At 40.1% G+C, this 26,443-nt stretch overlaps 1 protein-coding gene across 2 annotated transcripts; it reads right to left on the bottom strand.

Moving 5' to 3' along the window:
* Positions 1-234: 234 nt before the first annotated feature.
* Positions 235-23,781, bottom strand: anpepb.1 (alanyl (membrane) aminopeptidase b, tandem duplicate 1). 2 transcript variants are annotated; one of them, XM_061772963.1, is made up of 21 exons: positions 23,429-23,781; positions 21,572-21,878; positions 20,778-20,920; positions 20,535-20,671; positions 19,472-19,598; positions 18,753-18,907; positions 14,948-15,061; positions 14,701-14,844; positions 14,491-14,556; positions 12,210-12,275; positions 11,439-11,611; positions 11,068-11,144; positions 9,647-9,780; positions 9,499-9,554; positions 7,927-8,074; positions 3,427-3,518; positions 2,997-3,104; positions 2,743-2,910; positions 2,507-2,647; positions 1,439-1,520; positions 235-1,101 (listed from the first exon to the last, which is right to left on the bottom strand). In XM_061772963.1, the coding sequence occupies exons 1-21, from the start codon at positions 23,769-23,771 to the stop codon at positions 943-945; spliced, it is 2,940 nt and encodes a 979-aa protein (XP_061628947.1). In that variant the 5' UTR covers positions 23,772-23,781; the 3' UTR covers positions 235-942. The 2 variants fall into 2 exon arrangements, with proteins under 2 accessions (XP_061628947.1, XP_061628948.1); XM_061772964.1 differs by having other exon boundaries at positions 21,572-21,813; positions 23,429-23,562.
* Positions 23,782-26,443: the final 2,662 nt, after the last annotated feature.

Below are 26,443 nucleotides of genomic sequence, written 5' to 3'. Positions count from 1 at the left end.
TATTGATGGTGCGCTGTAAATGTGCTAAATAAAACCTTGAGGTTTTTTGTTTTTTTTTACAGCAAAACCCATAATTGTCGTTCCTTAGAATGAGTTAAAGTTTTTCCTTTATTAATACAAAATCTCTATAAATTCTACATAGCTCCAAAAATTTGTACTTTTTTTGTTTGTTTGTTTCAAATAGAATATTTCTGTATGTAGTAGTAGTTTGACAAACAAACTATGGCAAAATGAGTAAATACAGCATACACACATTTATTGAAGAATGTTGATGGCAAAAACTTTGATAAAACAATCCATCCATCCATCCATTTTCTGTACCGCTTTATCCTCACAAGGGTCGCGGGCGTGCTGGAGCCTATCCCAGCTATCTTCGGGCGAGAGGCGGGGTACACCCTCAACTGGTTGCCAGCCAATCGCAGGGCACATAGAAACAAACAACCATTCGCGCACACATTCACACCTAAAGGCAATTTAGAGTCTTCAATCAACCTACTATGCATGTTTTTGGGATGTGGGAGGAAAACGGTAAAGCTTTATTACATGTTGAATACAATAAAATAAATAATGGAATTAGACTATGTGAAATGGTAATCAAAGAATTTAAAAAAATTATCATTTGATCCTTGACTGACAAAACCCTCCAGCAAGTATATACGTTTATTTTTTTAAATTCAAAATCATGAATTAGGATAATCAAATTCTGAATGATCTGAAATAAATCATATTGAAAAATTGTCCTTTCAAAAGAAAGTATAGAAATATTTACAATGGAAATATTATGTTTGACTGACAGATAAGGCAAAACAAATCTTAAATTAGGATTATATTTTCAAGGGGATTAAAATACCAAAGAATTCTATACATATGTCAAGCAGATAGAACCAACATTTAGTTTGCTAAAACAATAGACTTTGTTCTAGTTAATGGAAAGTGAAGGCGTCATAAAGGTTTTGCTTCCTCTTTGAACCATTCTAGAACACTGTTCTTGTTCTCTGCGATCCACTTCATGTTGGCGATGGTTCTCTCGATGGACTGATCCACTGCCAGGGTCCCGGAGCCAAAACCAACCCCAGAATTATCTTCTTTGAATCGCTTTAGCTGCAATGGCAAAAAAAAATATGGTATTGCTTATAAAGCAATGTTGAGCAGAATAATGTGTGACCTAATTTCTTTTACAGGACTGATTGTTTACCACAGAAACAAAGAAATGATAATGTGATCAAGACTAACAGAAATGATTATTAGAGCATCTCTTATGTTAAGCTACAACTTGATAAGATTTAGTGGTGACTCACTCGTGCAATTATGTCAGAGATATTAGGGATGTGTCTATGTTATTATGCTACAGTAAGGAATGATACCCTACAACTGGTAAAATAACTAGACTGTTTGAGCACTTTGATAAAACAGTAGATAATAGTGTAGAAAATCGAACCTGTTGAAGCTCAAAATCACTGGAAAACCGCTTGGTGACTCCGTTGATGAGGTTGGAGAAGGAAAACGATCCACCTCCATATCTATGAGGGAGGAAACACAAACATAATATTGTTACTGCATAGTTTTAACTTCGTCCACTACATCAATCAAACGCTAATAGTAAGAGTAGAAGGAAATATCTATGGAAAGGAATATGTTTTCTATTATTTAAGGAGTAAGGAGTAAAAAATCTAGTATGTACTTCAAAACAGTTTTTTTTTTTTTTTTTTTTAATAAAAAGGACTTGGAAGTGAATTTTGTTTGGGTCTGTTCTAGAGAAAAAACAAGGACACTGAGCAAAGTATGTGGCGTCATCAACCAGAAATGTTAACTAAAAAAAAAAAAACAACCACAAATACATGTAGTCTTGTAGTATTTTTGTTTCTTTTCAATGAAGCCCTAATATTAATTTTTAAGACTCCATCATGAACTATAAGTTTTTAAACATCTTATATTTTTTGTTATCTGTTTGCTGGGTTAGGTACCATATGCGTAAAGTAAGTGAATCATAGAATGGACCCTGCACACCCCATGAGCCTGTGAGGCACTAAAACCTAGCAATTATATTGGCGGGGGGTTGCTGAAATATGTATTATAAATGAAATATATTGCTATAAATACAAAGTTCACAAAAGTCATATTGTCTAAAGGGCTCAAAAGTTGAATAAGAATTTAAAGCACTGGATTGTTTTTATAACTTGAACATGCTGCACTCACCCGAAGAGCAACAGTGCAGCAGAGTTTGAATTACAAGTCTCACAATGAGCTTGGCTGTAAAGCTGCTATTCACATTTTATGTGTCACATGCATATGAACTGTGTTTGTGAGACCGTTTTATTGCTTTACGGTGTTGTAGTTAAATGTCATGTAAATAACTTACCCGACATACCATAAAATGTAGTAGTTGTACAAAAAGCTGTGAAGCTCATTTCAGTACCTTTCAACTTTTATACTGTAAACTGATGTGGTTGCAATGATGAGCAGATTTTATTTGTCAAAACAAGGAATTAATAAGTACTATACTCACTGGGTAAAAATGTATGTCCAACGAGCCCTGACAAAGTCCCAAGCCAGAGACTGTCCAATCACATTGTTGGCAATGTAGACAATGGTGGAGGTAGCATCCTGCTTTCGGATCATGTTGGGATCCAAAGTGTACTCCAGGTACCTGAGGAGACCCCACACCATTCATTTGCATTGTTTAAGAAACTTGCCACGCTGTGCTGTATAAAGTCCAATAATAGTGACGTGGGCTGAGCATACCTATTTAGGAGCCAAGGCTGCTTTGTGCAGGCCAGAGCAGCGCGGAGTTTTTCAGCTTCAGTAGCAATAGTAGCGATTTTAAATTCAGACCAAGCAAACTCCCACTCTTTCGCACCCCCTGCTGCGATGGCATTGCAGTACACAGTGGAACGTAGATTGGGGTGTATTCTGGAGACAGATGATGTTTTAGTAAAGCAGAAACAGCAATAACTGCACAATAAGAAGATACAATGGACACGTCGCTATTCACTTACGGGTTTTTTTTCTCATCCATCCATTGCTTGAACAAGGTCTTGGTCTGTTCTTGACATTCCTGATGGCCTATTCTGCAAGCCTGACTGATGGCATTCACCTGATTGTACCTGCATGGCAATCCAAATTTAGGAAGAATGGGTAAAGAATGCATTGCTATTGTAAGTGTGGTGGGTAAAATGATCAGAAATGCATTCTGTATGCTGGGCACTTGTGAGCATGGATAATAACACAAACTATGATTGAAAATGGGATATTTGATGATATATGCACATCGGCATGGCCGGCGATAGCGTAATGAAATTTTAAATAATGCCATGACAGTGCCATGATTTACTGCATGTGTCATTTGTCTAGTCTAATACCCAAGGTGACAGATTAATTATTTGGTTCCAGGTGCAAAAGCAAATCTTTGCTTCAATCTTTACTCACTGGTCCATGTGTCCATCTGGTACTTCTGTCCAGTTTTCAGTGATGTCATTGTAATGGTTAAACAGTGGGATGACCTGGTTCTTTAAATAATCCTAAAACAAACAAGAAGCTTGAATGATTGAGGAGCAAAGAGAACATAACATTGGGATGTGCATATAGTACATGCACATAAACAATACACATAATGCCTGGATCAGACTACAAGACAAATTTGGTCTTTCACAATGGCACGGCGTGTATGTCAAACTGCTGCCTTTAAATCTTGACATATCTTGGTCAGACAATGGCAACACTACACAATGTGATATCAGTGACATCAGTGTATCCCATCTTTTAGGATCACTGGGCTTTATCTTGTCAAATCAAACATCATCGGGGAGCGGGACCAGAAAACTTCACCTTTCACTGCAACTGGATACAACCGTTACCATGGTGACAAATAATGGATCGCTGCTTCAATGTTGTGGGGTAAAAAAAAAGGGGGGGGGGAGTGGGGTGTCATCGGGTGCTCAGGAGATGACGTTTTGGGCTATCCATTCAAGGATTGCTTGAGGTATCATCACGTATTGTACATTTGATATAATACGGCTCGCAATCCGACAACAAAACGTTACGTAGCCTAACAAGTTAGTGCGAGTACTAACGTTTGCACGTAAACATGCCGGTGTTCTGTTGAATCATGCTCTAAAGCTTCAGTAAACATTGGTTTGTGCGTATGAATAAATGTTGACAACGGTGACCAAGTATGCTGACAATGGCGAGCACGGGAGCCGATGCGCCGGTCACAATACGCACTCCTATTGTTTGACGTCCAGGTGCACCGTCGAGAGTTCTTGATATTTCACACTACATGGAAAATATCCCAAAAATCGAACATGCTAGACTTTTCATTTTGGCCATTGATTAAGTCACACTACAAGAACCAGCGATAGCCAAGCAGGAAAATATTGGGGCTAAAATCCTGTAGTCTTCTTCTTCTTCTTCTTTTCCTTTGGGCTTGTCCCTTTAGGGGTCGCCACAGCGCGTCATCCTTTTCCATGTAAGCCTATTTCTTGTATCCTCCTCTCGAACACCAACTGCCCTCATGTCTTCCCTCACGACATCCATCAACCTTCTCTTTGGTTTTCCTCGAGCTCTCTTGCCTGGCAGCTTCATCCTCATCAACTTTCTACCAATATACTCACTAATTCTCCTCTGGATGTGTCCAAACCATCGAAGTCTGCTCTCTCTAACTTTGTCTCCAAAACATCGAACCTTGGCTGTCCCTCTGATGAGCTAATTTCTAATTTTATCCAACCTGGTCACGCCGAGAGCGAACCTCAACATCTTCATTTCTGCCACCTCGAGCTCTGCTTTCTGTTGTCTCTTCAGTGCCACTGTCTCTAATCCGTCCATCATGGCTGGCCTCACCACTGTTTTATAAACTTTGCCCTTCATCCTAGCAGCGGTGACTCTTCTGTCACATAACACACCTGACACCTTCCTCCACCCGTTCCAAACTGCTTGGACCCGTTTCTTCACTTCCTGACCACACTCACCATTGCTCTGGATGGTTGACCCCAAGTATTTCCTCCACCCTTGTTATCTCGTCTCCCTGTAGCCTCACTCTTCCCCCACCACCCCTCTCATTCATGCATATATATTCTGTCTTACTTCGGCTAATCTTCATTCATCTGCTTTCCAGTGCACGCCTCCATCTTTCTAACTGTTCCTCCACCTGCTCCCTGCTTTCACTGCAGATCACAATGTCATCTGCAAACATCATGGTCCACAGGGATTCCAGTCTAACCTCATCTGTCAGCCTATCCATCACGACTGCAAACAGGAAGGGGTTCAGGGCTGATCCCTGATGCAGTCCCACCTCCACCTTAAATTCGTCTGTTACACCTACAGCACACCTCACCACTGTTCTGCTGCCCTCGTACATGTCCTGTATTATTCTAACATACTTCTCTGCCACTCCAGACATCCCCATGCAGTACCACAGTTCCTCTCTGGGTACTCGTCATAGGCTTTCTCTAGATCTACAAAGACACAATGTAGCTCCTTCTGACCGTCTCTGTACTTTTCCATCAACATCCTAAAGGCAAATAATGCATCTGTGGTACTCTTTCTAGGCATGAAACCATACTGTTGCTCGCAAATACTCACTTCTGTCCTGAGTCTAGCCTCCACTACTCTTTCTCATAACTTCATTGTGTGGCTCATCAACTTTATTCCTCTATAGTTCCCACAGCTCTGCAGATCACCCTTGTTCTTAAAAATGGGCACCAGCACACTTTTCTTCCATTCCTCAGGCATCTTCTCACACGCTAGAATTCTATTGAACAAGCTGGTCAAAAACTCCAGAGCCACCTCTCCTAGATGCTTCCATACCTCTGCAGGAATGTCATCAGGACAAACTGCCTTTCCATTTTTCATCCTCTTTAATGCCTTTCTAATTTCCCCCTTCCTAATCATTGCCACTTCCTGCTCCACCACACTTGTCCCTTCTTCTCTCCCTTCTCTCTCATTTTCCTCATTCATCAACTCCTCAAAGTATTCTTTCCATCTATCCAGCACATTACTGGCACCAGTCAACATATTTCCATCTCTATCATTAATCACCCTAACCTGCTGCACATCCTTCCCATCTCTATCCCTCTGTCTGGCCAACCTGTATAGATCCTTTTCTCCTTCTTTAGTGTCCAACCTGGCATACATGTCATCATATGCTTCTTGTTTAGCCTTTGGCACCTCTACATTTGCCCTATGTCGCATCTCAATGTATTCCTTTCGCCTCTCCTCGGTCCTCTCAGTGTCCCACTTCTTCTTAGCTAACCTTTTTACTTGTATGATTTCCTGTACTGTGAGGTTCCACCACCAAGTCTTCTTCTCTCGTTTCCTGCCAGAAGATACACCAAGTACTCTCCTGCCTGCCTCTCTGATCACCTTGGCTGCAGTGGTCCAGTCTTCTGGAAGCTGCTCCTGTCCACCGAGAGCCTGTCTCACCTTTTCACGAAAAGCTGCACAACACCCGTCCTGTCTCAGCTTCCACCACATGGTTCTCTGCTCTGCCTTTGTCTTCCTACTTTTCCTCCGCACCACCAGAGTCATTTTACACACACCATCCTATGCTGTCTAGCCACACTCTCCTCTACCACTACTTTACAGTCGGTAACCTCCTTCAGATTACATCGTCTGCACAAGATGTAAGATGTTTCTACCTCCGCTCTTGTAGGTCACCCTATGTTCCTGCCTCTTCTGGAAAAAAGTGTTCACTACAGCCATTTGCATCCTTTTTGCAAAGTCTACCACCATCTGTCCCTCCAAGTTCCTTTCCTGGATGTCGTACTTACCTATTACTTCTTCATGACCCCCGTTTCCTTCACCAACATGTCCATTACAATCTGCACCAATCACGACTCTCTCTCTGTCTGGGATGCTCGGAACTACTTTGTCTAGCTCCTTCCAGAATTTCTCTTTCACATCTAGGTCACATCCTACCTGTGGGGCATAGCCACTAATCACATTATACATAACACATAATAATTTCAAGTTTCAGCCTCATCACTCGATTTGATACTCTTTTCACCTCCAAGACAATCTTAGCCAACTCTTCTTTTAAAATAAACCCGACTCCTTTTCTCTTCCCATCTACACCATGGTAAAATAATTCAAAGCCTGCCCCTAAACTTCCAGCCTTACTATCGTTCCACCTGGTCTCCTGAACACACAATATATCAACCTTTCTCCTAATCATCATGTCAACCAACTCCCGAGATTTTCCCGTCATAGTCCCAACATTCAAAGTCCCCACATTCAGTTCTAGGCTCTGTGCTTTCCTCTTCTCTTTCTGCCAAAGAACCCCTTTCCACCTCTTCTTCTTCTTCGACTTCGACCCACAGTAGCTGAATTTCCACCTGCAGGTTGACGGCACCGGTGGCGGACATTGTTAAATTCCACGACTGAGGAATTCTTTGGATGAACACTCGTATTTGTTTGGCAAAGTTTTAAGCCGGATGCCCTTCCTGACGCAACCGTCTGCATTTATCCGGGCTTGGGACCGGCCTACAGTTTGCCCTGGCTTGTGCCCCCCAGAGGGCTGCATTAGTCTGTAGTCTGATCTAGGCATAAATCTGGCAATATCTGGTTCTTTAATCTGCCAGTTGCTGCTAAAACTCCTCTGGGGAGTTTTCTACAAAATGCTGGAATGTGTCTGTGGGAATATTTGGCAATTCATTCAGAAGAACATTCAATATGTGAATTCAGAGGGCACTGGTGTTAGATCAGAATCTCTGTGTTGGTTCATCCAAAAGTGCCAGTCAAGGCGCTCCTTGCCAAAGTCATCTAACCATGCCTTTATGGGACTTGCTTTGAGGCTTTCACCAAACTTTTCCCACAACGTTCAAATCATAGAATTGTCTTGAATGTCTATTCAGTGGCTACTAAGGCAACTACTTCCTCATTTAATCAATGTAGTGCATTTATTGCAATTCTTATGAAACAAAGAAAGCTCACCTGCATGGGACCGTAAACCTCACTACGGTCAAACATGAGGTAGAAGAAGTCCAGGTTCTTCAGTGCTGACTCCCAGGGCATGTATTCCCTCTCCTTATGCAGATACTTGGTGGTTTTAAGAGCCAGTACCGTGGGGATGATCTTTGCCCTTTTTGGATTAAAAGCATTGGGAAGCTCAACAAAACATTATACAGATATATATATATATATATATATCAGCTGCATATTTAATACATGACAACATCAGTTGTGTACATGAGAAGCTGCTGTGTGGTTATTTATTTTTTTATCCATCTAAAGGTAGGATTGCCTATTTTTCTAGTAAGTCATTATCTGTGTAGTGCAGTAAGTTAATTTTAATTATAAACACTGATTGCATTATAATTATCTTTGATTAAATTCTATGTATGTATGCATGCATGTATCAGTGGCGGCTGGTTCAATAAGGGCGCTAGGGGCACCGCCCAACTGGTCAGCGGAGTCACTACCTTGAAAGAGGAAAAAAGCTCAATTTAAATTAAATATCATAAAAATAGAAATGTTATGTATATGTAGTTGTAGTGGTGCATTCGCCTGACTTTGATGCAGGCAGCGTGGGTTGATATTTTAATCATTTTGTCAGGAAAATGTGATTGTCACAACAGCAATATTTGCAAATATGCTGAACACTCATATTAATAATAAAAGAAACAACAAAGTAAAAACAATAGTATCATTTGAGAAGAATTTAAGGAAGCAGTAAACCTTGAAATTACAATTATTTTCTGTCATCAAAGTACAGTATATTCTTTGTAGTACGCCCCATCTAGTGGTGACAATAAATTGCACAACTTAAACAGAATAGCTGTGTCATCAATTTTATTCTTCTATGAGGTTGACAGTATGTAAACTTATGTGTTCTGAGATTAATTCATGGACTGTTTGGGGTATTTTTGACAAAACAGAATCGTTGAATACATTAAAATAAGTGTGTGTGTGTGTGTGTGTGTGTGTGCATATATATATATATATATACACGATCAGGATTTTTGGGGCCGATCACCGATCGGCGAGTTTAAAAACCCGATAACTGATCACCGATCCAATCACAAGATGGAGCAATGTGTCGATTTAAATGACTTGTTCGTTTATGGATATACTTGTGTACTGCATACCTTCAAAAGTATTCTCTAGCATTTCAGACAAAAGGTAAAACAATGACCTCTAGGGGCCATTCAAGGATTGGCCACTGACATAAATTTTACTTTTCAGTCAGGTCAAACCCACATTACAACATGGCAAATAATGGGAGCTAACTTAGTGTAATTCATTTACTTTATTGTAATTAAATTACTTTGCACACACCGAAACTTTAGAGCAATAATAATAATACATACAATTAATGGGTTTTTTCCCCAGAGAGTAGAAGCTACAAACTCCAATGGTCTAGTTGTTCAAATGATCATTTCATTATGAATCATTGCCATTTAAATATTACCTTTAAATTCCAAGCAGATAATTTGATGATGATTTTTTTATTTTTTTTTAATGGAACTGAATGTTTGTTATGCACACATTACAAAGAATGTGTACCTGGCCAAGTTGAAGGCGTCATCCACTAACTGAGCTCTGTTGATCCCTGATATCTCCTTGGGGAAAATATAACAAAAGTCTTATCGCTTGACAAAAACTCATCAAAATATGGAGAGAAACAATGTGATGATGTCACAAAGTGTCTTACAGAATGGTTGGTGCTCAGAACCTCCAGGAGCCTCTCCCAGTTGCCTTGGTCATAGTTAACTCTGTAGTAACCCACAACATTGAGATTGGCCAAGAGCCATTCAGACCCTGATACCTTCATTGAGTCTATTGTATCTAGAAAAGAAAGCGAACATGCGTTAGTCACTTTTGTTAGCCTATACTACATGCACAAGGCTTATAAAGATAGTGGCGGTGTGAAGAGGGCATTTGACATAACTTGATACTGTAGGTGACAATACATTCACAGACTTCAACTGAACACCTATAAGAGAGCTGACAGATCTGTAAAAAAAAAAAAAAGTCTGCCTTTCCTCAGATATTTACTTTTGATGGACATTGTCAGAGAGATATTCACTTGACTATTTTTAGACTATTTATAGATCTCCTGACTTTTGATGCTTTTTGCCGAGACCTCCAGCTTTGGTTTGCAATGTGCGATACTAAGAATAGAAGGAAAACCAAAGAACTGGGGGTTAGGATGGCTATAGAATTTAAAAATATTTGCGTTCCTTTTTTTCTTTGTTGAATTCACTTTGCCATCCTATTGCTATGATGCAATACTACTTTTGGAGCTCATGCATCCATCCATCCATCCATCCATTTTCTGAGCCGCTTCTCCTCACTAGGGTCGCAGGCGTGCTGGAGCCTATCCCAGCTGTCATCGGGCAGGAGGCGGGGTACACCCTGAACTGGTTGCCAGCCAATCGCAGGGCACATAGGAACAAACAACCATTCGCACTCACAGTCATGCCTACGGGCAATTTAGAGTCTCCAATTCATGCATGTTTTTGGGATGTGGGAGGAAACCGGAGTACCCGGAGAAAACCCACGCAGGCACGGGGAGAACATGCAAACTCCACACAGGCGGGGACGGGGATTGAACCCCGCACCTCAGAACTGTGAGGCTGACGCTCTAACCAGTCGGCCACCGTGCCGCTGGAGCTCATGCAGATATGCGCAATGCTAATGTGCCGGGGTAGAGAATATAGGACTGGGAAGGTTACTGCAGTAAAGGTAATTACAGATGCCTCGTGGCACCATGTGTTATTTTTTCTCATGAAGGAAAAATGGAGGAATCCATTTGAGAAAAGGCATTTGTTTGTTTGTTTGGACTGCACACCTGATGGCTTATTGAGACATGATGACTACTATTTCTATAATAGTCTTATATTGAGAAATACAATGTTATCTGTAAATTGTACAATGGATGGACACCAGCATATCTACTCACCTACATGTCTTTACTTTATCAACAGTAGTTCATTTGCTGGTGCAATAAAATGCACGGGGAATTATGCAGGGACATGATAAGGCTATATCTTTGTATAATTTTGCAGTTATAAACCTAATGCTGATATGGCCCAGGATGAAAATTTGTTTGAAACTACAAATACATATTACCTGTTTTTTTATGCAACCATAGTAGATTTGGGGAGGCTCCAGTCTTCATCCACCTGATGGGTATAATCCATTCATAACTGCAAAAGACAATTAATTACATATACAAATTTGTTGGACCACTACTAAAATCATTTTGTCTTTCTTTATAGTTAATTAGCCCAGTAAGTAGAAGCTCTGTAACCAATTTGTATTGTTAAAATATAATTGTGTCTGTTATTCTTTAATTTTTTACAAAATATTCTGAACTGATGTATTAAGACCAAATCGAAATTATTCACTTGCAGAAAGAAGGTTTTAGCGGTTGATTGTTATGTCTGCATTTGGTTGAAAAAGACCTCCCTGAACTACTTCAAAGTGAACACAGTTCATACTTGAAAGAAGATGATGGTACAGTAACTTCAGAGTCCGGATCCAGGAGGAAATGCTTTTGAGTTATAACTCCATTTGTCGCATTGATTGTAACCACGGGAAAGCCCATCTGCAGCACCCATGTGTTCATGATGTTATGAACAGTTTCAGGAAGATCACCGTGAGCCTCAACAGCCTGCAGAGACAGAATTGTTTTCTTCTTTGTTCAATTGACTCACAAATTACCATCTGTTGCTATGATGTATGATGTCTGATCTACCAACAGCTACGCCATCGATTCCCAATCACTGCTGCTGCGCATTAGTGTGCCGTAAAAGATCGTTAGATGTTACGTGCGGATGTGTCCAATTTGATAGGCAGAAACATGAAATTAACCTGTGGATTCATCATTTTATACAGTCAGCATACATGTATACTTTTGGTGAAATTTGTGTTTGTTGGTTTACTGTGACATTTTCCTAATGTAAAAAATAAAGTATGTACCTTGGCTAGACTGAGCTACACACCCATGGTGCCAACACTAACCAAATCAAATGCCCCCATATGAACCAGGCCAAGATATTGGAAAAAAATGTATTATAGTAAAGAAAATTACAACAAGTTTTAGGGAAAAAAGACTTAAGGGGGAGCCAAGTATTTGTTTATATGGGCAACACACACGGCAAGTAATTTGGACACTGCACCGAGTAGAGCGGAGGCCACTATTTTTAGATACAGGGTAAGTACGAGTTTTTTTTCCAATTAATATATTCGATACATAAAAAAATACTTGCCATTTGCAGATGGTTCCACAGGTCTGTATAAACTGCATTTCCAAATGCAAATGTCTGCAGGTAAGTCTAAAAGGACATGAACAGAGAAAAGGTAAAAGACAGTGGATCAATACTCTAAATGTCTAGAATGCTTTTTTCCTGGCAACCTTAGAATTGTTTATTTTAATCTCCGACCCAGCATATTTTTGTAGAGTGCTATATTGTGGTTTAGTTCGGCAAATCATCGTACTTACACTGAAATATCTACTTTTAAAGCGGAAGTTTGCACGCCCCCCCAGCAAAAAACAAACAAAACAAAAAAACACTTTTTGTCATATTTGTTTAAACAGTCATTATGACATGACAGTAGTACATGATAAATATGATCTGTGGGGGAAAAAAACTCTGACCCCATCTTGTGCCTCGAATTTGACATACAAAAAAAAAAGGAAAAACAACCAATAAGAGACAGAAGGTGTGATCAATGAGATGTCAATCATTCATTGCAAACTCACAGGCACATCCCCGTGGCATCTTGCTCATCTGTTGCCTTGTGACCCCCCGCCCAAAAATATCTAAGTCGTGATGGAGTGTTACTATAACAGTAAATGTTATCAGTTTGAAGTTGTATTCTTAGAAAATTGCTCGCGCCATCTTTTTGACTTGGGATGGGTTGCAAAATGGACAATTGTACCCAAGGCCGCCGCTCCCTAAAAGCAGAGCACGAACTGAGCGTTGGGCCTCATCCTCCGTGAGGGGCCACATTTTGGCCGAGGGGATGCATTTAATGCAATAATTTGATGACAAGTTATATTGCGGTTCCTCTTCGAGTCGTAAAAGTCAGACATGAGATAAAGCCTGCGATGAGCTGCTAAAAGTCTTGTATCTTTCAACAACTGTTGCTGAATGAGTCTACAGTGCTTGTACAGCAGTTTATCAAAAGTAAAAATGTATGTCTGGAAAAACTGCTGCGCTTGGGATTTAAAGCATATGATTGTAAGTTATCAAAACCGCAGGCCATGTTGGTGAATTCAGAAAAATGCTGATTTACGTGATTATTTTTCACCAGCACCATCAATGCAGGACTGACGACCATTCATTAAATAGCTTGTTCATACCGCATGTGTTAATTGGATGAAAACGAGGGGTAAAATGACCAGTTGGTGGTTGTATATAAACTTTAGCCAATAAACTGGCTGTAATTTTTGTGATTGTGGTATTTATTACTCTATTTTTTACATGTCATGCTTGTCTTAATACAGCACTTGCTCTTAAAGGCACTTAGAACATGTAAGCATAGCCAGTTATGTTTAAAAATCGGATATAATTGTTTTCAGAGGCTGTTTTGAACTTTATCGCTTTGTCACAAGTTAACAGCAAATAGAAAAATGCAGGTCCCAGGTGACAAAAGTTGACAACCAATGGTCTATATTTTTCTACTAATAACATTGGTGTTGAGAACCAATGGTCTCTACTTCTCTCCAATTACATTGCTTCTCAACTGTTGTCACTCTGGGACCGACATTTTACTATTGTTGCCAAGTCGCAACCCAATTTTATAATATCGTGGCACTGATCTCTTCTTTTTAGGAAAGTGTTTGTCTTCTTTTTAGGAAACTGTTAACAGTTTTTAACAAGGGATTTTCAACACCACTTTTTTTCCAGACCGATACCAGAATGAGTATTCACTCTTGAGTACTCACTGATACCGAGTACCGATATCACCAGTACTTTTGATTAATAAAATTTCAATTAACACAATGACATAAATGTGAACAAAGACCTTTCCTTCTTTCTTTCTTTCTTTCTTTCTTTGGCACATGATGATTCGTCACTGTGTCAAACCGCTGCAGCGTAGTGCCAAATACTGGTAAGGAGGACTTACTCAGTCAGATTTTAATTTTTTTTTCCTGAAGTATCGGTGGGTGGTATTGGAAGCCTTCACGAGTACCCAATACCTTGAAATAAGGCCAGTATCGGCCCGATACCTACACCTGGTATCTGTATTCGCCCATCCCTAGTTTGAACAGTCTGAATTATGCTACAAATTTTTAACTAATTGGGATGGGAAGTAGTGGACCAGGGAGGGGGAGTCCTCCAAATAAAATTTCGCTTGGGGCCTCAATTTGGTCAATTTTGATTAGATCTAAATTCCTATTATTTTCCTATCTAAGAGAGGCTTTCAAATGTGTTAATATATTTGTCAAGGACATGAGTAGCCAAACTGTCAAAGTGGTAATTTTTTTAGAGCATCATGTGAGTATTCGTCATGTTGTAACTATCATGCAAAAAAAATCCTTACCCTGAGGCCCATTGTGAAGACCTCCTCAGTCAGGAAATCTGACAACATCCTCAAAACAGATGCGCCCTAAAGATGAAGGAATAAAGTCACTAATAATGTGTACATTCTGTTTATCTGCTGATTACCAAATAAAAAGATGTCGATTTGTTTCAGTTGGAGAAATATTAAAAGTTCAAAGGTATGTGAGAAAGGCCTGATGTGTGAAGTCACCTTGCTGTATGAAATGGCGTCAAACAGCTCACTGATTTGTGCTGGTTTCTGGATATCTTCTTCTTTCGAGGACAAAGGGTGAGATGAGGCCAAGGCGTCAATGGCAAACACCCTGTGCATGTCACTGAGCACAATAAGATCTTTCTGTTGAAACATGAGAAACTACTGTCACTAATCGGTAGTTGATCAAACTCATTATCATCCAACATTAGAGTGATTATGAAAAAATACAAATACAAATACTCACCACATTCCAGTCAGGTTCAGCTTCGTGAGCTCCGAGGTACTCAACATATGAGGCAAAACCTTCATTCAGCCACAAGTCATTCCACCACCTCAGGGTGACCAGATTCCCGAACCACTAAAGAGCACAAAAAGAAAAAATGAAGGGGAAACTACTACTAACAAACTAATGATGTCACACATGGAATCTTGTAAGATCTATCTATAGTCAAATCTAGAAATATGTTGCATAGATTCATTAGGATTTGCCTTTACACACCACCATAATAGATTTTTGAAACCAAACAAGATGTGTTTGAAGTGCAGATTTAAATGTTGATGTTATGGCAAGGGCATGTGCTGTATGGCTGCTAAGGGGATGCGCTCACTGTTTTTTATTGGTATTGTGATTGCTGGCAGAAGTAACAAGATTAATTCTGCTCTGACTGTTATTTGTGCCTATGCACCAAACAGCAGTTCAGAGTACCCACAATTTTGGAGTCCTTGGAAGGGGTGCTGAATAGCGCTCCTGCTGGGGACTCCCTCGTTCTGCTGGGGGAATTCAACGCTCACGTGAGCAATGACATTAAGACCTGGAAGGGTGTGACTGGGAGTAACGCCCTGCCTTACCAGAAGCCGAGTGGTGTTCTGTTATTGGACTTCTGTGCTCGTCACAGATTGTCCATAACAAACACCATGTTCAGATATAACGGTGTCCACATGTGCACTTTGCACCAGGACACCCGAGGCCGCAGTTCAACGATCGACTTTGTGGTTGTGTCATCAGACCTGCAGCCCGTATGTCTTGGACACTTAAAGAGAGGGGCAGAGTTGTCAACTGATCACCACCTGGTGGTGTGTTGGCTCCGATGATGGCGAAGATTCCGGTCCGACATGGCAGACCCAAACGTATTGTGAGGGTCAGCTGGGAACGTGTGGCAGAGTCTCCCATGAGAAAAGGTTTCAACTCCCACCTGAGGTAAAATTTTGCCCATGTCCTGGGGACAGCAGGGGGCATTGAGTCTGAGTGGTCTCTATTCTACGCCGCCATTGTTAAGGTGACTGACTGGAGATTTGTCGGTAAGGTGGTCAGTGCCTGTCTTGGCAGCAATTCCCCCACTCGTTGGTGGACACCCCCAGTAAGGGATGCTGTCAAGCTGAAGAAGGAGTCCTATCGGGGCTTTTTGGCCTGTGGGACTCTGGAGGCATCTGATGGGTACCGGTTGGCCAAGCGGAACGCAGCTTTGGTGGTTGCTTAGGCAAAAACTTGGTCGTGGGATGAGTTTGGTGAGGCCATGTAGAACGACTTCCATATGGCTTTAGGAAATTCTGGTCCACCATCTAGCGTCTCAGGAGAGGGAAGCAGTGCACCGTCAACACTGTGGATAGTGGAGATGGTGCGCTGCTGACCTCAACTCGGGAAGTTGTGAGTCGGTGGGCCGAATACAATGTACTTGAAAGACATCAATTCCGCCGACACGCCTTCCCATGAGAACGCACAGCCTGGAGACTGAGGCGGGCTCTCTTATCTCTGGAGTTGAGGTAACTGAGGTGTTTAAAAAGCTCCTTGGTGGAAGCTCTTGATTTACCGGTTGATCTATGTTCCTACCCTCACCTATGGTCACAAGCTGTGGGTTGTGACCAAAAGAACAAGATAGTGGATACAAGTGACTGAAATTAGTTTCTGCCGCAGGGTGTCCGGGCCTTCCCTTTGATATAGGGAAATAATCTTGGTTATCTGGGAAGGGCTCAGAGTCAAGTCACTCCTCCTCCACATCAAGAGGAGACAGATGAGGTGGCTCAGTCATTTCATTCGGATGCCCTCTGGATGCCTCCCAAGTGACAACTCAGGACACGCAGGAGAGACTACGTCTCCTGGTCAGCTTGGGAACGGCTCTGGATCCCCCCAAAAGAGCTGGATGAAGTGGCTGACGAGAGGGAAGTCTGGGCTTCTCTGTGAAAGCTGCTGCCCCTGTAAGCTGACCTTGGATAAGCAGAAGTAGATGGATGGATGGATGGACAGATGGACGGACAGATTGATGGACAGACAGACGGACGGACGGATGAATGGATGGACTTGGCGTTTGGACAAAATGTGTACTCATTTGGATCTGGTTCATGTATCCACCATGGGGTGTTTTGGCAAAAAACTGATAGAGGTTGAGCAAGAAACGGAACCCCTAATAGATTGCAGTACATCTCGATCCTAGAGTACGTATGCAAAAGTAGCATGTCATATGGATTTTAAATACAACCCCAATTCCAATGAAGTTGGGACGTTGTGTTAAACATAAATAAAAACAGAATACAATGATTTGCAAATCATGTTCAACCTATATTTAATTGAATACACTACAAAGACAAGATATTTAATATTCAAACTGATCAACTCTATTGTTTTTAACAAATAATTATTAACTTAGAATTTTATGGCTGCAACACGTTCCCAAAAAGCTGGGACAGGTGGCAAAAAAGACTGAGAAAGTTGAGGAATGCTCATTAAACACCTGTTTGGAACATCCCACAGGTGAACAGGCTAATTGGGAACTAGTGGGTGCCATGATTGGGTATAAAAGGAGCTTCCTTGAATTGCTCAGTCATTCACAAGCAAAGATGGTGCGAGGTTCACCAAAGTGCGTGAGAAAATAAGAAAATAGTCGAGCAGTTTATGGGCAATGTTCCTCAACATACAATTGCAAGGAATTTAGGGATTTCATCATCTATGGTCAAAGATATTATCCAAAGATTCAGAGAATCTGGAGAAATCACTGCACGTAAGCGGCAAGGCCCAAAACCAACATTGAATGCCCGTGACCTTCAATCCCTCAGGTGGCACTGCACACCCAGAAACGCCACCGGCTTCTCTGGGCCCGAGCTCATCTAAGATGGACTGATGCAAAGTGGAAAAGTGTTCTGTGGTCCGACGAGTCCACATTTCTATTTGTTTTTGGAAATTGTGGACGTCGTGTCCTCCGGGCCAAAGAGGAAAAGAACCATCCGGACTGTTATGGACGCAAAGTTCAAAAGCCAGCATCTGTGATGGTATGGGGCTGTGTTAGTGCCAATGGCATAGGCAACTTTCACATCTGTGAAGGCACCATTAATGCTGAAAGGTACATACAGGTTTTGGAGAAACCTATGCTGCCATCCAAGCAACGTCTTTTTCATGGCGGCCCCTGCTTATTTCAGCAGGACAATGCCAAACCACATTCTGCACGTGTTACAACAGCGTGGCTTCGTAGTAAAAGAATGCGGGTTTTAGGCTGGCCTGCCTGCAGTCCAGACCTGTCTCCCATTGAAAATGTGTGGCGCATTATGAAGCGTAAAATATGACAACGGAGACCCCGGACTGTTGAACAGCTGAAGTTGTACATCAAGCAAGAATGGGAAATAATTCCAACTACAAAGCTTCAACAATTAGTGTCTTGAGTTCCCAAACGTTTATTGAATGGTGTTTAAAGAAAAGGTGATGTAACACAGTGGTAAACATGACCCTGTCCCAGCTTTTTTGGAACGTGTTACAGCCATAAAATTCTAAATTCATGATTATTTGTTAAAAACAATCAAGTTTATCAGTTTGAACATTAAATATCTTGTCTTTGTAGTGTATTCAATTAAATATAGGTTGAACATGATTTGCAAATCATTGGAATTGGGGTTGTAGAATATCCTTTCATAATTACAGATTGTTCTTTTTATTCATAATTGGTTTCACCTAATTTGTCACACACTTGCATCTACCACACGTGCTTAAAAGGTGACCTTTCCGGCCATACTGCTACCTTAAGTGTTTGGAAAAGGGTGTGATGTTAACCACTATATAAACTAACCATGTGAGCCAGTTCATGACTGATGATGGATGCAATCCTCTCCTTGTTTCCGTTGGAGGAGAAGTCTTCATCATAGAGGAGAGCTGTCTCTCTGTAGGTGATTAGACCCCAGTTCTCCATGGCTCCAGCGTTAAAGTCTGGCAGGGCTATCTGATCTGCATTCAGGAAGAGGACAATAAAATAAATAGTTAGTGTCTGCATGACTTGATCCTGTTAAACACTATAATTTTATGACAAGTTATATTGCGGTTCCTCTTCGAGTCATAAAAGTCAAACACGAGATAAAACCTGGGATGAGCTGATAAAAGTGTTGTACCTTTCAACAACTGTTGCTGAATGAGTCTGCAGTGCTTGTACAGCAGTTTATCAAAAGTAAACATTTATATGTCTGGAAAAACTGCTGTGGTTGGGATTTAAAGCCTATGATTGTAAGTTATCAAAACCGCAGGCCAAGTTGGTGAATTCAGAAAAATGCTGATTTATGTGACTATTTTTCACTTCATTTACATTGTTTATACCTCATTCTGATTACAAGTTATGTTTATACCCCCATTGCCAAGTAGAGGGGAAATTCCAAATTGTGATTTGAAAGACAAATGCCCTTCACCTCTGCATAAATATAAAACTGTAACATACTTTAATCATCTGCCCAAGAAGAAAATTCCTTGATAGGTTGTTTAACTTTACCCTGTAAAGTAAATACTGTGCATTTGACTTACCTGACTTAGGCAGAGGGTATCTGGATTTATAATACCTCTCAAAAAAATTCAGGATTGTTCCAGTTTTGTTAAGTGCATACGTTCCTTGGCCAGCTTCAATAGCATTCTTGCGGGCAAAGATCCGGATCTAAACCAGCAAAACACAGAACATAAACTAACGCACAAAATTAAACACATAACATTAAGTGAAATCCATCAAATTAACTTGAATGCAAGCCTCAATAATATAATACTAGAAAAACTGTCTTTTGTAAACATTTAAAAAGTGTAAACTTTGTATCATTCAAACATTTGCCAAAATTTGCGCATGTCACATGAGACTCTGTTATTGCTCAGGTTCGTTAAGCATCGTCAGGTCTGCTGTCGCTGTCCCAGTGCGTGTGAGTCCCTGCAAGTGTGGCGAGTTGAAGTCACTCAGCAACTGAATCCCATCTGCAATCAGCTGCCCTTAAAATGGCCTCGTACTCCACCGGACCGCCAAATTGTCAATACTCAACATCCAGCAACTCAGTCTATTTGTGCTTGAAACATTGAATGCCAAACAACCATTCCACCAATTGTGTGAATAAATATTCCATCATCTCAATCTGTTTGTTCCCTTTCATTCCCACACTTGGGTCCTCCTTCACCGGAACTCTGACAATCAAGGGTTTAATTCTCTGTATGGCTTTAGGTTTTTCTTTTGTATTCCAAAAGAAGGACGAACCTAAGTACTCACCATATACTATTTTTAATGTTAACATTGTTTAATGTATTTGAACACTTGGTATGACTGTCAACAATGGTAAACTGTGACTTTTGTAAACATCCCCTGTCAACAGTTTGACCCCGAAACTGATTATTTTTATTTCTGCCATGTTTCCAAATCGGAGGTCAAAAAGCATCCTGGAATGCTCAAAAGAATCTCAAAAGGTTCCACTGTGTTTTGTTCATTTCGAACATTATTGTTACCCACTGAATAATATGCAAAAATACATTTAGAAAATCATTATACTTTAGTAATCTCAACAATAAACATCAAAGTAGAAATGCAATTTTTGGAATTGCTGATTAAATACTTTACCGTGACGTTATTAACGGTGTTGTTGATGTAGGAAAAGTCACTGACAATAAACGCCAAAAGATAGGTGGACATTTTCTCAGTTGGTTCAAAAACTGTCATTTGTAGAGGCTGACCATTAATGATGACATTGTTGGTTACTGCAGAAAACAATATGATAGATTGTAACCAATTGGCACCCAAAATTTTTTTATAAATAAATAGACAATAGATTCTGTATGAAAGATCACTGCAGTGTGTCTCAACCTTTTTGTTCGCCATTAGAGAGTGCCACAGTCCTATGGTCGTGTATCAGAGTGATGTGGAACACTGCTTTCATAGCTGGCTCATCAAAACAAGGGAAGGCCTTCCTGGCATCTGTTGGCTGCATCTGAGTTGTTGCAACAATCCTGAACAATAAAGCACATATTAAATTCATTATTTCACTGCATTCTCTCAAAAAGCACGACTTCTAAACAAGTGTATCAGAGAGGAATGATATTCCATCTATCCATTTTCTGTAATGTTTCTCCTGTTCAGGGTCACAGCAGGGGCTGGAGTTTATCTCAGCTGTTTTCAGGTAAAAGGCGGAATACACCCTCAGCTGATCAGTCAATCACAGCGTGCTTGGGATGAGCGCATTATGTGGGAATTGTCCTATGATAGCTGCACACTTGTTGGCTACTGTATATGAATCTCTACACTTCCATTAGGTCTGGGGATAGTAAAAAAATATATATATATATCTATATATATATCTATATATATATATATATATATATATATATATTATAATATAAATATATATAGATATTTTTTTTTTTTTCCCCCCAAAATCATCAAGAACTAATGGGAAGACTTTTGTCCACATTTCCTGCTCACACACCGCAGTGAAACTCGAGAAGTTGTTTTTTATCAACCATGTCAAGTGCAATAAAGAGTAGTATAGATAAGAAAACAGAGAAGCAAATTGTTATCTTACACACGTGAAGGGTTATTGAAGTGTCATGCGTTTTTTTCCACTTTAATTCATACACATTCATAGAAACAGGTGCACATACCTTTTCACTCCCTCTTCCATGTATTCACTTCTATAGAAGCCTCCAAGGTCATCAGACAGCTCTCCAGTGAAATTCGTTTCAAGCCTGTACCGGTGGTCCTTCATCAATTTACCGTCCAACTCAAGGACCAGGTACTGAGTCTCTTCCTTGAGCCAGGATGATACTATTGAGGGAGCTTTGGTTCCGCTATCCAACGCGATGAGCTGTGCCAATTGGTCATTCTCATATTTGTAGTGGTTCAGCTTATTGGAGTGGAGAAGAATCAGATTTGTCTCCTCAGCACATGTAAACTCGACACTGGAATCACCTACAATGACATTCAGTGTAATATGATGGAAAGAAGGGGAAGATGACTAAATGATCTAAAATGATGTTAAATAAATGTAATCACATAAAAATGTGTGTCATAATAATACAGCTGACATAATTAAGTCGATGAAGGATATCATGTCTCAAAACTTCATCCTAGAATTTATGGATTCTTTCAGAATTAAGGTTACATAGGCCACCTTGGGGCGGCACGGTGACCGACTGGTTAGCACAGGTGTGTCAAACTCATTTTTGTCGCAGGCCACATTGTAGTGACGGGTTCCCTCAGAGGGCCGTTGACTGTGAAACCATATAAATGTTATATAAAGGTGGTAAACATGACCCTGTCCCAGCTATAAAATTCTAAGTTAATGATTATTTGCTAAAAACAATAAAGTTTTTAAACAATTCAAGGAAGCTCCTTTTATACCCAAAATTTATACCTAAATTCCTTGCAATTGTATGTTGAGGAACATTGCCCATAAACTGCTCGACTATTTTCTTATTTTCTCACGCACTTTGGTGAACCTCGCACCATCTTTGCTTGTGAATGACTGAGCAATTCAAGGAAGCTCCTTTTATACCCAATCATGGCACCCACTAGTTCCCAATTAGCCTGTTCACCTGTGGGATGTTCCAAACAGGTGTTTGATGAGCATTCCTCAACTTTCTCAGTCTTTTTTGCCATCTGTCCCAGCTTTTTGGGAACGTGTTGCAGCCATAAAATTCAAAGTTAATGATTATTTGTTAAAAACAATAAAGTTGATCAGTTTGAATATTAAATATCTTGTCTTTGTAGTGTATTCAATTAAATATAGGTTGAACATGATTTGCAAATCATTGTATTCTGTGTGGAGTTTGCATGTTCTCCCCGTGCCTGCGTGGGTTTTCTCCGGTCACTCCGGTTTCCTCCCACATCCCAAAAACATGCATTAATTGGAGACTCTAAATTGCCCGTAGGCATGACTGTGAGTGTGAATGGTTGTTTGTTTCTATGTGCCCTGCGATTGGCTGGCAACCAGTTCAGGGTGTTCCCCGCCTCCTGCCCGATGACAGCTGGGATAGGCTCCAGCACGCCCGCGACCCTAGTGAGGAGAAGCGGCTCAGAAAATGGATGGATGGATGGATGTTAGAAGTCACCCGTCTGTATGGCAAATTGCTACTAGATAGATGGGCTGCTGCCTCTGCAAGTTATCAACTATGGAAGATTGCTTGTTTATAATCATTGTTGCCTACAAAGTAGCTATTATTGGTTTGATTAAATGACTGTAATCTGATTACCTACTTGGATACAGTAATGTATTACATTATAAGTAATATAATGCAATGCAATAATACTTTGCATCACTGCAGTTAAAGGATGTGTCTTTTTCCCCAAATAAAAATCCCTTTAGTTAATGTTGGACTTAACTCTATATTCTCTGTGGCAAATGCATACTTAAAATCACAACAATGAACAGCAGTTGGCTAAGAAAATTGACACTTGTCTAGAGATGAGTACAATTCAACAGGAACAGTATTGAGAAGATTGATAAATAAAGACTTTACCTGTAAAGATATAGAGTCCAGTCGTTGGATCTGGAGTAAGCCGAGGCCACAGTGAGACATTATAGATTTCTGGTACCAGGCTCTTGGGAAGTCGATATTTGTCCCAAGGATTGTTGGACGGGGCAGTTGTCGTGGTAGGGGGTTTGGATGTACTTCCTTCGTTTGTTGGGGACACTTGATTATCATTTTTAGCTTTTTCCTGGGAGTAAACAACACTCAAAGCTATTATAGTGGCCACAGCTCCAGCTCCAAGAATAATACAAACTACCCCAACCCCTTTACTGATAAAGAACCCTTTCCCCATTTCTCCGCCTGAAGCTGCACGCACTCTGAAGCAATGCATGCAATAAAAGGAAAAAAGACCAACTTTTATATGTATCCCAGCACAGCATTTCTCCTCCCTTTTTACTCTCGCAGGTGATGCATTAACAGTGACATTTAACTCAACCAACCAGGCGCCAAAGAGGGACTTCATTACTACGACAATTAGTAAGAATATGCAAAACTTGTTAGTACTTTGGAATTGCAATTCGTAAGTAGCAACAAGTATTGCGGACAGCACAGCCGAATCTCATGTGGGTCACCTATCAGGATTAAGACATAAATTCAAGATTTATCCATCTGTAAATAAAAATAAATTAAAAACATTATCATAGCAACTACTAAGATGCAACTTATTACTGTATGTACCTTTTTGTACAAGTTATAAAGTTCAGAATGCTCTAAAATAGGAATACATAAAGATGATAAAACAGTTTGTGACATTTTAAAGGAACAATCTTTTTAAATGATCATTACAGTTTGGCCCAGACATACAGTACATTTTGGATTAAAAATATATATTATATACAACCCCAATTCCAATGAAGTTGCAACGTTGTGTTAAACGTAAATAAAAACAGAATACAATGATTTGCAAATAATGTTCAACCAATATTTAATTAGATACACTACAAAGACAAGGTATTTAATGTTCAAAGTGATAAACTTTATTGTTTTTAGCAAATAATCATTAACGTAGAACTTTATGGCTGCAACACATTCCAAAAAGCTGGGACAGGGTCATGTTTACCACTGTGTTACATCACCTTTTCCTTTAACAACATTCAATAAACGTTTGGGAACTGAGGACACTTTGAATTGTTGAAGCTTTGGAGGTGGAATTCTTGCCCATTCTTGCTTGATGTACAGCTTCAGCTGTTCAACAGTCCGGGGTCTCCGTTGTCGTACAGATGCTGGCTTTTGAACTTTGCGTCCATAACAGTCCGGATGGTTCTTTTCCTCTTTGGCCTGGAGGACACAATTTGCCAAAACAATTTGAAATGCGGACTCGTCGGACCACAGAACACTTTTCCACTTTGCATCAGTCCATCTTAGATGAGCTCGGGCCCAGAGAAGCCGGTGCCGTTTCTGGGTGTTGTTGATAGATGGCATTTGCTTTGCATAGTAGAGTTTCAAGTTGCACTTACGGATGTAGCGCCAAACTGTATTTACTGGCATTGGTTTTCTGAAGTATTCCTGAGCCCATGTAGTAAAATCCCTTACACATTGATGTTGGTTTTTGATGCAGTGCCGCCTGAGGGATTGAAGGTCACGGCCATTCAATGTTGGTTTTCCTGCCTTGTCGCTTACATGCAGTGATTTCTCCAGATTCTCTGAACCTTTTGATGATATTATGGACTGTAGATGATGAAATCCCTAAATTCCTTGCAATTGTATGTTGAGGAACATTCTCCTTAAACTGTTCGACTATTTTCTCACGCACTTGTTCACAAAGAAGTGAACTTCACCCCATCTTTGCTTGTGAATGACTGAGCAATTTAGGGAAGCTCCTTTTATACCCAATTATGGCACCCACCTGTTCCCAATTAGCCTGTTCACCTGTGGGATGTTCCAAACAGGTGTTTGATGAACATTCCTCAACTTTCTTTTTTGTCACCTGTCCCAGCTTTTTTGGAACGAGTTGGAGCCCAAAAATTCTAAATTAATGATTATTTGCTAAAAAAAAATAAAGTTGATCAGTTTGACCATTAAATATCTCGTGTTTAAGGTGTATTCAATTAAATATAGGTTGAACATGATTTGCAAATCATTGTATTCTGTTTTTATTTATGTTTAACACAACGTCCCAACTTCATTAGAATTGGGATTGTATTAGTGACAAAGAATGCAAATTTACATTGCATTCCATTACATTATTATACTTAACAATTGTCATGTGACTACTGTTCATGACTGTTCCGAAAAACTCAGTTCAGTCACCTTTTTTTTTCTTTTTTAAGAGGGACAACGTAATACTATATAGAAGTTGCGTGAGACACAAAAGGGCATCTTGTGGCTTGTCATTTTTTTTCTTCTTGCTATTTGTTTTGACATAAAATTACATTGTACCAATAATATTGAGACGTCTTTTGCAAAAATAAGCACTTGTAGAATATCTCGATAGCTCATCTAACAAGCCAGGTTATTGCATGTGATTCTACTTGTCAAAAGTGCAGTTTGCAAATGCAGTTAAAGGATACACTTTGATACATATCCTGCAGTACTTTTCTTTGAGAATAGAATTATTGAAGTTAAAAAAATTGGATGAAGTCTATCTAGTTCAGAGGATAAGGCATTCACTTTTAGGTGCTGATTATATATTTTTCGATGTCTCACATTCCACCTGAATGCTTGTTTGTATCAGTGATAGACAAAGATGATTGGATAAGCGCTATCTCTTGTCTCTCGAGGGTTATGATTTAATGGTTTCCTAACAACAAAGATACAACCAAGTGGAAATTGAACCTTGAAGCAAAGGTTCATATTGTGTCAGCTCTTTCAGTGATATTCTACAAGCAATAAGATTGTAGTGTAGTAGTCAGCAAACTGAGGTACAATGATTTCTTTACACCAGGGGTGTCAAAGTCTTTTTTTTTTTTTTTTGTCTCTGGCCACATTGTAGTTATGATTTCCCTCAGAAGGCCGTTAGAACAGTGAAACCATATACATGTTTATCATCCCCAAAACGTATTA

This window comes from Phyllopteryx taeniolatus, chromosome 5 (assembly GCF_024500385.1).
Source record: "Phyllopteryx taeniolatus isolate TA_2022b chromosome 5, UOR_Ptae_1.2, whole genome shotgun sequence".
Taxonomy (NCBI): Eukaryota; Metazoa; Chordata; class Actinopteri; order Syngnathiformes; family Syngnathidae; genus Phyllopteryx; species Phyllopteryx taeniolatus.
This window is presented reverse-complemented; position numbering and strand designations above follow the sequence as displayed.